Raw genomic sequence first — 14,019 nt, forward strand, 5'->3', positions numbered from 1 at the left:
TAACACTCTCTTGCAACCTCTGAATCGACCCCGTTCTACGAGACCCGATGCGGCTGCCCAAGTTGAGTTACGGTGTATGCCGGCTCAGCCTCTGAGGTGCGCACACGCTGGGTTACGGTAAAAGACCGGCTCAGCCTCTGAGGCGTGCACACGCTGGGTTACGGCAGGTCCGGCCCAGCCTCTGAGGCGCGCACAAGCTGAGTTACGGCACAAAGTCCGGCTCAGCCTCTGAGGCACGCACACGCTGGGTTACGGTAGATCGTCTCAGCCTCTGAGGCGTGCACACGCTGAGTTCCGACACAAAGTCCGGCTCAGCCTCTGAGGTGCGCACACGCTGGGTTACGGTAATAGACCGGCCCAGCCTCTGAGGCGTACACACGCTGAGTTACGGCACCAAATCCGGCCCAGCCTCTGAGGCGTGCACACGCTGAGTTACGGCAGACATCGGCTTAACCTCTGTGGCCCTCACTAGCTCGGATTCGGCAATGGTCAGCTGAGCCTCTGGGGCGTTAAGGGCCGCCGGGTCATGACGGGTATCCAGGCTAGCATTGTATCAGAGTCACGGATCGCCTTCTCGGCCGAGGCGAATCCGATGCGCCCCATCGTCCGGGATTAGTGGGAGTTCAGCAATAGAAGGCACAGCCCAGAAGTAATCTAAATAACCGACATGTCATGACTAAACTTGCCAATAAAGATCTTTACTTAAAATGGAGTCAGATGTAATTTGGTCTTTACCTACAACGGGTAAGTAACTTTACAGAAGCGCTCGGAAGGATCCACACGCATTTCAAGCCTTCGGCTGTCCTATTGGATTCCGCCATTGGGCCAGTGGACGGTTCCCCTACAAGTGTTTCAACTGAGGTTGATTTTGTTTATAATTTGTAGATTGGGTCATATGCCCTAAAGGGAGTTAAATCCTAGGAAAATAACAAAAGATAAAAAGGGTCAACATTTAATAAATGTAAACGTTTATCGAATACCTGTTTTCTTTGTGATTTTCATGTGAGGGAAAATTAGGGAGTAATTTCAGTGGGATTTTAATTTACTCTAGGTAACAGAAGGCAGTAAGAAACCACTTCAATAATCTATTTACAGGGTTCTTGCAGGTTTCAGTAAGTTAAATTTAAGACCTTTTTAAGACATTTTAAGACCATTATGAGTAAAATTTAAGACCAACACGATGCATTATAAGAAACATTCTAATGGTACCAGAAATTCTCAAAACATTCTATTTTTATTGATTCAATATTAAAACAGATAATCAAAATACTTAAAATGATAGAACTTGACATACATATTCCCAACACAACACTAGCCTAGCACATACAACCTAATCCTGCATATGCTGGAGTTCATCCCCTTTAGCACCGATTTCAGTTTCAAGGACTTTCAGTTCAGCAAGTTTTTCTTTGTACGCCCTTCTCAGGGCATTGGACTTGAAGAGAAGTTGAGCCATCTTGGAGCCAGCCCGCCTCTCAGCTTCTTCTGCAAGTACATCTGCCTCTCTGACAAGACAGGCGGACACATCCTCCAAGCTTGTCTTCCTTTTCTTAAGGTCCTGCAGAGACTGCTCAGCCAGCTTTCTTTTCTGGCTCTGGGATTCCTTTTCTTTTGTGATGCGCTCTTCGTCCAGAAAGAGGCGGTATTTTGACCGAGCTGCACCCACAGATGCCATAAGTTCCTTGGTGAGGGGGACCTGAGTGATACCCCCATGCATTGCAACATAGTCACATATCAACCTTTGTGCAACGATTGTGTGTTCTTGCATGTTTTCGGTCTCCACCTCCTTGTTGATAGAAAATCCCCTTTCAACAGAGGCCTGGCCATGTGAAAGCAGCAGTAATTTCTGGCAAAAGTCCCAAGCAGCAGGGTAGGGTCGGCTTAATCTCTCACGCAGGAAGGTGTCTAGGCGTCTCTCAAATGCCTGGAAGGCAAGAAATTCTTCATTTCTCGCCTCAACAGACAGGAAAGATTCAAATTGTTGGACAATGGCATCCCCTACAACAAAGTGTGAGAAAATAAGAAGTCAGTCAAATATGCATTTCATGACTGAAAATATTGCCACTTCTGTCTTGTTTTCTCTTCATTTTTGTATTGTGCCAACACACATAAAGGAAATAAACATGTATACCAAAACCAACTGTAAAGGCAAAAAGTGTAACAGTGCCAATATTTTTGGCCATGGCTGTAAATCACTGTGTTAGATAAAGACACTATCACCAAATGTCTGCAATAACAACAAAAACCTGTATAAAATGATGGAACTTATTCAATGCATCTGAGCCATAGGTAGCAGGTAGCACGGCAACAGGTAGAGGACCATCACAAGAGGGAATGATAAAAGTGAAACATCCATGCTAAACTAGCCCTGTTAGGACATTGGAAAAGTGTCAAATGGCAAAGCATATGTCTGCAACTAATGCTCTGAATAAAGTCCGATAAAAAAATCAAAGGATAGTTGAGCATGGTATTCAAACTTTGGTTCATAACCCCTTCCAAAACTATTCCTACCAGCAGGTACACCTCCTGTCAGGTGCTTGTTTTTCAGGAATGCCTGGACAAGAGCCTTCATCTTATTTTTGCATCTGTCTGGGTCCCTGAACATGAGAGATGGATCCAGACACTCCATCTGCATAACTGTTGCATATTTCAAGGGGCTCTTCTCCTGTGCTTTTCTTACGATGTTTGAGAAGCCCTGCAGACAATCCCTCCTAAATTTAAGGACCACTAGCTCTGCACTCTTACTGGCCTGGACAATAAAAAATACATGTCATTAATATCAAAATGGAGTTTAAGTACCATATGGCATGAAGTCATAGTGTTGGCCAATTATGTGACTTCATGCAATGAGGTCATACAATTTCTTATTTGCTGTGTTTGGAATGCCTCAGCAGAATCGTACTTGCGTCACATGGTCTATGTGAATCTACCCTTCATTATGGGGAATCACCATCCAAAATGCATTGCTTTAAAGGAGAAAGCAGGCAAAAATATAGGTTCCGTATTGGTCTGTATGCATTGGTCTATACTTGCAGCGTACATGTTGATCATAATTAATATCCAAACATGAATTTGTGTGTTTGTTCATGTTAACATTGTAGTACTGATTCTAAACAAACATCACAGTATCTTAATTGGAAATCATAATTAATATCCAAACTACCAAACATAATACCTTGACTGCTGCCTCAGCACCCAAGCCGATATCAATCTTCTGGGGAAGAAGGAGCAAGGTCTTGTCAGATGTATCAAGTTTTGTGAGCTGAAGGGGAGTGATGTCTTGGAGGACCTCTCTCTTCACACAGCGTCTCAGTAGACTCTGTCAGTAGGCAAAAGTACCATTAGCCCATTTCATTTCCTTTTATCTTTTATCAAACAATGACATCATAATTCTAATCTAATTCAATAGGATTTCATTAATTTAAGAAGGCAATTAACCCAGACTTAGAATAGGAGACTGGCCCTACAACATTTTACATACAATCCCCAAAATGTGACAAATAGTTTGTTATTTTGGATAAAAGATTAATAAATAAACAAATAAGATGAGAAGCTCATGCCAACAAATCATACTACCCATATACAGTAAATAGTTACCTTAATCAACTCAGCCAAGTCTTTGCCAAGGAAAGGCATCACAGGTTCATCGGTCTGGTACATCTTCATGAATGGGTGGAAGGTCCTGGCCACAGTCATGAAAAAGTGCATCTTCGCTGTCATAAGGGGATCCTTAATGGCTGCCTCAATGGTGTCAAAAGACGCCGTCTTGGGGTTTAGCGTCACACATACAGCATGAGAGATGGCCAGACTGCCAGAGCCCGTTCAACAACTGGGAGATTTTCAAGCCACCTGTGGCCACAAAATGGCTTGGGAAACAGAGTACATTTTGTGATTTGTTTGTAGTCCTCCCTCCTTGCAGGAACGTTGTGGAAAACAGTGTGCATGGCCTTTTAAACTTTATCCACATTCCACATCGAAAATCCAGCCTTGAAGGCGTTATGAAGTGTGTGGAGTCCACAGCTGCCTACGGACACCATTTGTGCATGGTCCTGTTGGAGTAGGTCCAAAAGCTTCCAATTGACATTGGGCCCATCCATAGAGACTGAAATGAGCTTGCTGCGGTCCAATGGATGCAATGCCTCCTTTTGGAAAATAAGAAGAAATAAAAAGATTAAATAAATTAATGACCACACACATACATTTAACTGTATAAATTCAGCTACATGTTAAACTGCAACCTTTCTTCTGGTATGGAGCTGATGCAGATTATTAAAAGACATTCATTTTAAATTATAGTGAGGCTGAGAAGGAGTTTATCTCCACAGGTGTCCTTAACAAACAAAACGTACTTTTTACTTAAAAGTATTTTAAGTAAGTATTTGAAACTCACTCTACATTATCTAGCCTACTCGTTTTCATCCCATGCATAGGTTATATGCCGACTGAAAAATCATTAGGCTTTCATTTCCGTAGGATACAATGCTATCACACAGATCATACGATATACTGCTCTATCTGTGTGTGAGCTGGTCAGTGCGTGAACACAGAATAACCAGCTAGCCAAACTCGTTCACGAGCCAGGATCGTGAGCGCTTTGCTCCATTATTTTCTGTCTTCAAAGTTGACAGGTGAAAAGCGAGTAAAACTGCCACAAAAATGTAATGTACAAAAGAAACTAGGTTAAACCAGCCTAATAAGGTTGTTCTAACAAACCACTTAGCAGCTAGGCTAACTGAAAACCGCATTTATAGTTAGCTGAACAATGCATTGCATTAACCATACAAAGCTTAGCATAACACTGTAATCGCTAACACTTATTTACGAGTGAATGGAGAAACATTGTTCACTAATATTACGTCTACAGCAAGTAAATATGTAAACTAAAGTGAGAGACAACTCAGACTTACAGACATTGCTGTCGAGGGCATGAGAAAAAATATAAATTAGCCTATATGATTGTTATTCTATGGGACATTGATATGGAACGGAGCTTAAATGTTATGCCCTAATTTTAGAACTATTTTCAACAGTTAAACTGTCAACACAGCCAAACAAAAAACTCCATTCTATTTGTCCGGGCTATTAAAGCTGTCACTTACTTCGATGTGCTTCAGAAGGTCCTGCGCTGTCCCATGTCCCATGAACTGAGAGCCCAGATATCTCGACCGCACCTCCCCATTGCTCCAGAAATGAACGTGGAGATCCAGCTGCTTGGATTTGGTGGATGAGTTGAAGCTCTCGTTGAACATCAAGACATGCTGTCCGCTAATGGTGTTAATTAGATCTCTCTTGATGAAGTCCGCTATGCCAAATCTTGCTATATAAGCGATTTTGTTTGGTCCGCAGGTAAACATTTTTGCAATGTTTGAGTCGGGGAACATTGTCTGGAAAAGGTCACCAATATCATCACTGCTGTTATATGACAAATGTTTTGTCACTGTGTGGAGAATCCAAAGTACCTCAGATTTTGAGGTCTCGGTTGACCCGAAAGTAGCCCGAAGATCATTAGGTCTATGAAGGTCGACGAAGATGTAACGTGGAGTCCGGAGGGACCAAGCGACGATGATGTAGATGGCTGCTGGGATGGGGCACAAAACTGTGAGATGGTCTGACTCCGCTGAAGGCTTTTCATGGCAAGCTGGTGTTTGTCTGCTTTGGCATGAGACTCCAGCGCCTTTACACCCAATGTCCCCAACTGTATTACCTTCTTGCAGACTTTGCAGCGAGCCTCATGCCTACTGCTGGGGACAGCTTGTAACCAGCTGCAAAAATTGCCATTATCGAGCCAAGCGCCGTTAAACACACACTTACCCATCTTTAAAAGCTATACGCTTGACAACAGGGTGTCACTACCGAAAATGTAATTTCCGGTAATGTACACTTCTACAGGCTGGATACTGAACATTTTGCGGCAGACCGTGATTGCGTGATTCAGGGACGTGGACGTCGTGTATCATCATTCATTGGTCACGTATTGTGAGATGGGTCATCGATGTTTATATTTGTAGTTCAGCAGTCACTTTATTGTGGTATTTAAACCATTTTGCTTTGCCGTTTGTAATGTTTGCATCTGTGTTTGCATTTAGTGCCTGACAGTAATCTTACATAAGATTTTGTCCAAATGGTATTGCTGAATAGATGCCTTTTCTTTAGAAAACGTAATAAAATTGGGGTGTATATCAAAATTGTTCTTTATTCATGAACCAAAATTTTTAACCTGTTGTTTGAATTTTTAACCTTGTGTTTGAAGAAGGAAGTCGTTTTCCTTTGCCTGCTGGGCTAAAATGAAGGGAAAGGAAGCTAACAAAATGCTCCCCTTAGTTATGGACATGGGCATCATTTACCCTAATTCCTGTACATCTGGTTAATGTTTTTTTTTTTATTATACTTTAGGCCATTTTAAATCTTATTTTGTTTATCAAGGGGTTGTGATATATGTACAGCATTTTCTAAAATCACACCAAAATAATAGTAAAGAACTTTTATTTGCACAACGTAAACAACTAAACGCATGGATGTGCGGTTTGGCCCAAAATAAAACAAATATCATTTGCTTCATTTAGCACCACAACACACAGCTGCCATAACTGACATGAGTGTGTGGTAATTACACTGATACAAATAAGAAATGACTAAGGAGAAAAAAGAAGGCTTAGTTTAAGTAACTTCACAGCACATCGAACTGCGTGTAATACATAATGGTAATTTCATTTAGCACATTAATAAAAACATTAATGTCACCTTTGACTGTAAAATTGATGGCCGTACGCCATATTTTACGTCACTCCTTCTGAGGCACATTGGGTATTAATGCCCTGTGCGAAATAAAATCTTTTACAGTCAAAGGTCTTCATCATTATCCGGTTAAATCTTCTCTTTCCTCTCGCTGTGGACATTCTCATCAAAAATCAACAATGAAATGTGACGCGATGCCGTAAAAATAGCACGCCACCTTCCAGAAGTCGTAAGCATGCATATGTGTAGTAGCGTAAGTTACATTTTCGGTAGTGACACAGGGCTCTCAAGTTTTCCGAACTGTTTGTTTGCCTAGCTGCAGTGATCACGCAATGGGATTTGTAGTTTTATTACCACACAGACATCGGTGCAGACCAGTGTCTTGTTTTACAGCGTTTTACTATTTTATTTTCTGCGGAAAACGCTTTTTGGGAATTAATGGAGGTAAGAATTTTAAGACTTGGGTAAATTAAATTTAAGACCTAAGATGAAAATCTGGGCATTTTTAAGACATTTTAAGGCCTTAAATTTAACTTTCTGAATTTTAGACTTTTTAAGACCCCGCGGGAACCCTGTATTTACTTCTGAAAAACTGTACACTGATATCTGAGATCCGGGGTGGTAGATAAATGTTTTAATGCTTAGATGTGAACTGTCCTTTGTAATTTAAAGGTACGTAATGTGTAACTCTCCTTTCGGAATTTTATTTTATTTGTATTGCAATTTTCCCTAGACATATTTATTATTCGAGCTGTTCAACAGGAGAGGGCTACATTTGTGGGGGCTCGTCCGGGATCTTTTTTTTTTTCAATTTTATTCAGATTGTGTTTTCAGAAGCTGTGATGTTCTGTGGAAAGAAAATTGAAAGTGTTTTTTGAGAGTTCTATCTAGAGAGTTTTAACACTTAAAAGCGGGTTTTTAGGACAAATGGATAAAATGGAGCTTAGTGAGGTTATTGAATGGTGCAGGGAAAAAGATGTTGAGCTGGACAGAGTTTTTATTTTGAGAAATGTGCCTACAGACTGCGAAGACAGAGTAGTCTATAGTTCCAGGGCTTGGGAAATGCAAAGTGCTTGATCGCTGCGCTGACAAAACTAAACAATGTCAATTTGTTTTGATGGAAGTAGCTGGCAGCATTTCAAAGATGTATGTTCCTGCAGAGATTGGAGGACCTGAAGAGGGATCCTGGAACACACAGGTTGTTCATGTTACAGCTGAAACCCCTAAACAGAGTACGGAAGAAGAGTTCCAGGCTAATTTGAGCTCTTTTCTCCAAAAAGAGGGAAGACCCTTAGTTGACTTTCCAAGTCTTGCTTCCTCTACACCTGACCTCAACACTAAGCTAGTTGATGCTATAAACTCCCTGGTCCAAACGTGTCATCTGGCTTCATCTGAAGAAAGGGTCACATATAGAAAGCTGCATCCTTTCTCAGGGTTTATACCGACTCCTCCTGGGGAAGAAGAGTATGAGGTCTGGGTGGAGCAGACTACTCACATTCTGGAAGAAGGGCAGTGTTCTGATAACGTCAAGAAGCAGAGACTAGTAGAGTGTCTCAGAGGTCCTGCAGGAGATATTGTAAGGTTTGAGAAGACTGGAAATTCTTCTGCTACTTTCAGTGATTATCTTAGTGTGTTAGAGTCAGCATTTGGCACTACTGAGGATGCTGCAGATTTGATGTTAAAGTTTCGGGGCACCTACCAGAATGAAGGAGAGAAGCTCTCCTACATACTGAGGTTGGACAGGATGCTGCACAGTATGCTGAGGAAAAAAGGCATTGAGTATTCTTCCCTGAATCATCTTCGAATGCAGCAAATAGTCAGAGGTGCCCTTTCAAGTGACCTGGTGGCTATGCGTTTAAGGATGACCCATAAACGGTGTGCCCCTCCCTCTTTCAATGAGTTAATGAAGGAGGTAAGAGAAGAAGAAAATATGGTGAACAGTAGGAGCTCATTACAAGCTAATGTAGCCATGTCAGTATTGCCCTTGGCCAAGGAGAAATCATCTGTTAACACTAGTCTTCCCGGCTCAGAAGTGGAAAAGCTGAAAAGGGAGATTAGGGCACTAAAAGATGAGGTGTCGCGCTTGTCAGCTGCAGCGAAAGACCCTGTAAACCATGACCGTCCTGTTATGCATAGTCTAGCTGCAACTGGGGAGAGTAAAACGCCAATCAGACCAGTGAACAAAGCAGGTGTCTTCTGTTACAGATGTGGAGAAGATGGGCATCTAAAGCGTGACTGTACTAACGAAGAAAATCTCAGGAGAGTAAATCAGCGACTCATCAGAATGAGACAGTCGTCGGGAAACTTCTCCGGGGCTCAGTAGAGAAACGGCCTGAAGCTCCGGGGAAGACACGTTCCATACAGTGCAAAAGAGTAAAAGCTGAGCCAGCAGTTCTTCCGAGCGGGTTGGTGGGACCTAGCTCTGTTCTTCCTATCTAGGTGGAAGGGATCTATGCAAAGGCTTTGCTGGATAGTGGATCGCAAGTCACTCTGCTATACAGATCATTCTATGAGGAATATTTGAAGCATCTGCCATTGATACCAATAGAGAATTTGGAGATATGGGGTTTAAGCATGCAGCGGTACCCATATGATGGCTGTTTGTCTCTAAGGCTTGAGTTTCCTGGATCTGTAGCAGGAGTGGCGGAATCCATAGATGCACATGTGCTGGTCTGCCCCGATCCGGTCATGAAAGGAGATGTCAGCATTCTGGTGGGAACAAATACCGCTGTAGTGAAGAAGTTGGTAGAAGCATGCAAAGAGAAGGTGGGAGATGATTTTCTTCATACCTTGTCCGTTCACCCTGTGATCAGAAATGCTTATGAACAGGTCATTGCTGTTGGAAAGGGTGATCTTGACAACCGAAGAGGGACAGTCTGGTATCTTCATCCTAAGCCACTGAAATTGCCCCCAGGGAGAGGCCGAGCGCTTGGAGAAAGAAGCACAGACCGCTTAGTCCGACACCAGGATGACGAGCACTATGGCCGTGGAAGGTCTGGGCATTTTGGGCTTTTGAAAAACCGTGTTGCCGTAGAAGTGAAACACGGTGTCGAATGCGGGGCGAAGAGCTGTTTGGCTTTGCGCCTTTCCCGCTCCGGCCAGATGAGGAGTAAATAAAAGGTTGAATGCTGCGCCATGAAGAGAACGCTGCGCAGGGAGGAGGCCGGGTCAGCCTGGGGCACCCCCCCGACATCTCGGCGATGTAGTGCCCCCCCCCTCCCGGCCCAAGAAACTTGCCACCCACAAGTAGGCGCCCTTCAGATGGACCGCAACAAGCGCAACTCGATCGCCGGCTTCCCCACACGGGCCGAGCGGCTGGAAGACCAGGATGGCGGCAGAGGAGCAGGCGAGACAGGGCCTTCACAGGGCAGCCGTGTCTGCAGCTCGTCCTACCGCGCCCTCATCAGCGCCTTCTCCCGCCTCACGCACCTTGATGACTTCTTCTGTGAGTGGATTGGCTCCGGCTTCTTCTCCGAGGTCTACAAGGTGCGACACCGGACTTCTGACCAGGTGATGGCACTGAAGATGAACACGATGAGCAGCAACAGGGCCAATATGCTGAGGGAGGTGCAGCTGATGAACCGGCTATGTCACCCCAACATACTGAGGTTCATGGGTGTCTGTGTTCAGGAGGGGCAGCTCCACGCTCTGACTGAGTACATCAAAGGGGGAACCTGGAGCAGCTTCTGGACAGCAACAAGCAGCTGAGCTGGGGGGTGCGCGTGAAGCTGGCCAGGGATGTGGCCCTGGGCCTGGCCTACCTGCACTCCAAAGGCATCTTCCACCGAGACCTCACCTCCAAGAACTGCCTGATCAAGACGGACGAGCCCCCACAAATGTAGCCCTCTCCTGTTGAACAGCTGAAATAATAAATATGTCTAGGGAAAATTGCAATACAAATAAAATAAAATTCCGAAAGGAGAGTTACACATTACGTACCTTTAAATCACAAAGGACAGTTCACATCTAAGCATTAAAACATTTATCTACCACCCCGGATCTCAGATATCAGTATACAGTTTTTCAGAAGTAAATAGATTATTGAAGTGGTTTCTTACTGCCTTCTGTTACCTAGAGTAAATTAAAATCCCACTGAAATTACTCCCTAATTTTCCCTCACATGAAAATCACAAAGAAAACAGGTATTCGATAAACGTTTACATTTATTAAATGTTGACCCTTTTTATCTTTTGTTATTTTCCTAGGATTTAACTCCCTTTAGGGCAGGGGTATTCAACTAAAATTTAAAGAGGTCCAGTTAGAGAAAAAATCTTGAAGCAAAGGTCCAGAAGATCATAATGTCTAAATATTTAATAGTGTGATATATATTTAAGTAGCCTATTAGTTGCATCAACGTTGTATGTAATCAATACCTGACTGTCAAATCAAATTAATTCAATACAATTCAAAAACGCTTTGACATTATTTATTGTCACGTGACATAGAACTTCGGCCAGCTGGCTGGAGTGAGATTTTCAATTCGAGATGTCTGCACACATATAACAGTTCTTACCCTTGTAAATAGTCTGCTTTTGTATTTAACCGTGTAAATACACATTTGACGTAGCTAATTTTAGGTTTTATAATGGAATAATATAGATTTGCCGCAAGATTTCCAGCATGAGTCTGAAAGCGTTTCACGCCAGTTGCTTGAGATTTGGCAATATTTATATAACAGGTAACATTACTTTATACATATGTTAAAATGCAGAAACTTCAACGAACATGAAATCAACAATAAACTACGTCTATTTATCCAACGTGTTATATATTTACATATTGTATTTGAAAACTTTTCAGCTTTACGATTTCAGGTTCTACTGCTAAACCACTACCGAAAAGACTACAAACGCTGCGTCGGTTAAAATAAAAGCGCCCCGTCAGTTTTGAAACAATAACTAAATGTTTTGGCTGTCGGTCCGGGTCCGTATGGGACAGCTTCTGGGTCCGGACCCGGACCGCGGTCCGCCTGTTACAGTGTTAGTGACCGCTGCTTTAGGGCATATGACCCAATCTACAAATTATAAACAAAATCAACCTCAGTTGAAACACTCGTAATAAACAAAGTTTCACAACAACATAACATGAAAAATACCCAAATTAAAGTAATACCCAGCATGGGATTTTAGTCTTTCGATGGCGCGCAACGTTGGAGCTCACGTGAATATGCAACAGGTAGTAGTACTCACAAATTCCCATGAAACGACGAAGTTCAAAAACACAGCACCATTTCAGGAAACAAGATGAACTGATAAGCAAATCCGATCGTCACTGATATCCTCTTGTGGAACGGCAAAGAAGCATCGGGGTATCACGTCCACGCGTATCCTCAGTTCGCGACCACACAGGCCTCGTTGACCACCGGAACAGCCTCCATCTCACAGTCCATCTCCCCGTCTTCATGAGTTCCATCCGAGTTACTCACTCGCTCTCGCTGAACTCTCTATAACTCTATCAACCCTTTGTCGTTTGGTGAATGTAGAAAATAAAACAGCTTTCAGTTCTTAACTTTTTAAACCAAAAGATTGCGAGTATTTTAACTGTTATCTCCTCAAAAGAAAAAAAAACCCCACACGTCTCTTTCCCCTCCGTTGCCTCACCCCTCCCCTTCCGGGGTCATTTTCAAGACGTGTCATTGGTTAATGGATAACCTTTCTTTTAAAATAAAATACAAACTTAGATTTTTTTTTAAAGATCACATCAATTTTAAACCCATTTTTTCTTTATGTAAAACAACAAATATGAACTTGAAGTCAAACAATAATAAAATTAAATAAATAACCAAAAAAACTTTATTTTAATAGACCTTTTTAGTAGGGCTCTACAGTAAGATTCTGATAGGTTTATTTTTTTTCCATTACTGCAATATGTCACTCATGATTATATAACAGAATAGATGAAACCCTGCCTACATCTAGCTTTCCCCCAGGGGATTCACTATCCCAGTGTAATTCAATACAGTCAGTATCTACTGAGATGCTTGATATATTTTCTTTTTCATTGCATTTTTGATGGACATAGAGGACAGTATTTGGCTGAGACAGTATTAGCTTGAAATTTTTATTTTATAATAAATACAGTTTAAATACAGCTCAACCTCATGACAGTGAAAAAGTCTGCAGGCCATTGCAGAGGTCTTGGATGATGTTCTCATCTATGGAGGTCTTTGGTGGCTGTCGCAACCAGTGTCTCTGCCTAGGCCAGTGGTGGGTCTCATATTGAGGTACAGAGAATGGGTCCTTCCGCCTTGCGGATTCCCTCTTTCCCTGAGCAACAGCTTCCCTCCAAGATGATGGGGGGAGTGCGGTGGACAGAACTGGGGTTTCTTCCCTGTCATGCACTTTCTGGACCACTGGCTGAGGCAGGACACACAGATGAAGTTGCATCCTCAATGTTAGGCCTCTGGAGACCAATTTCTTTAGCTGGCCTGTTGCACAGAAACATTTCTCTTTATTGTAAACTGTAAGATGATTACAGCAACTATTCTGCTGTTATTCAATCAGTGAGAATAATTTACATAGTACCGACCAATTTTTTAAACTTCAATTAACATCAGACTGGCTCAAACTCATGTTAAAAAAAGTTCTGAAATACATACGTTTATATACGGGCTGATGATAATGTTCCACCGCCCCAGCATCCACGTCTCCAGTACAGGTGCCAGCCTGGTTAGAGGGAGGTGATGTGGGTGGAGATTCGTCATCTCCCCAATCAATCACCTCATCCTACTTATTCCAGGCTGCCCAGTACTCATTATCTGTCCAGCTCACGGCTTTTTCCAATCGCCTAGTGCTGAGAGGAGAAACAGGTTTCAGTCAGACAGGTTGCACTACAGCTCACCAGACAACAGTAAAAACCTCTTAAAGAGCAAATACATAAGCCGGTTCTATCTAATAATTGTATTTAATAATAAAACAGTACAATCATCAAAGTTTTATCAATGTAGATGGCCAGAAAATTTTACTGTCACATATATATGTACTTGTTACTGTGGCAGTACACTTGTTAACAATAATGCTAATATACTCACTGCAGCTACAGGATATATATATATATGGGGCATATGGCATACCGAGCATTCTCCGGTATGGTATTAATTCTAGTGGCACCCCCCTCCCCCAGTCAATAAAATGTATTGCTTGGCAAAAGTTATCCACTTAATGCCAACAAAGGGAAGGGTGAGTGCACTTGACCTTCTGAACATGATAACTGGTATTTGTTGCATCTTTTTATCACTTCACATAATGTCAAACGTTTAAATGCAGTTTTGGGTGTTTTTAGAAA

At 42.4% G+C, this 14,019-nt stretch overlaps 1 protein-coding gene across 1 annotated transcript; it reads right to left on the reverse strand.

Annotated features, from left to right (window-relative positions):
- Positions 1 to 1,215: 1,215 nt before the first annotated feature.
- LOC140584005 (uncharacterized) lies at positions 1,216 to 12,339 on the reverse strand. Its single transcript, XM_072707981.1, has 6 exons — positions 11,925 to 12,339; positions 5,100 to 5,575; positions 3,598 to 4,142; positions 3,176 to 3,319; positions 2,512 to 2,749; positions 1,216 to 1,998 (listed from the first exon to the last, which is right to left on the reverse strand). The coding sequence occupies exons 3-6, from the start codon at positions 3,718 to 3,720 to the stop codon at positions 1,331 to 1,333; spliced, it is 1,173 nt and encodes a 390-aa protein (XP_072564082.1). The 5' UTR covers positions 3,721 to 4,142; positions 5,100 to 5,575; positions 11,925 to 12,339; the 3' UTR covers positions 1,216 to 1,330.
- Between the last annotated feature and the right edge of the window lie 1,680 nt (positions 12,340 to 14,019).

Source organism: Paramormyrops kingsleyae, unplaced genomic scaffold, assembly GCF_048594095.1.
Source record: "Paramormyrops kingsleyae isolate MSU_618 unplaced genomic scaffold, PKINGS_0.4 ups29, whole genome shotgun sequence".
Taxonomy (NCBI): domain Eukaryota; kingdom Metazoa; phylum Chordata; class Actinopteri; order Osteoglossiformes; family Mormyridae; genus Paramormyrops; species Paramormyrops kingsleyae.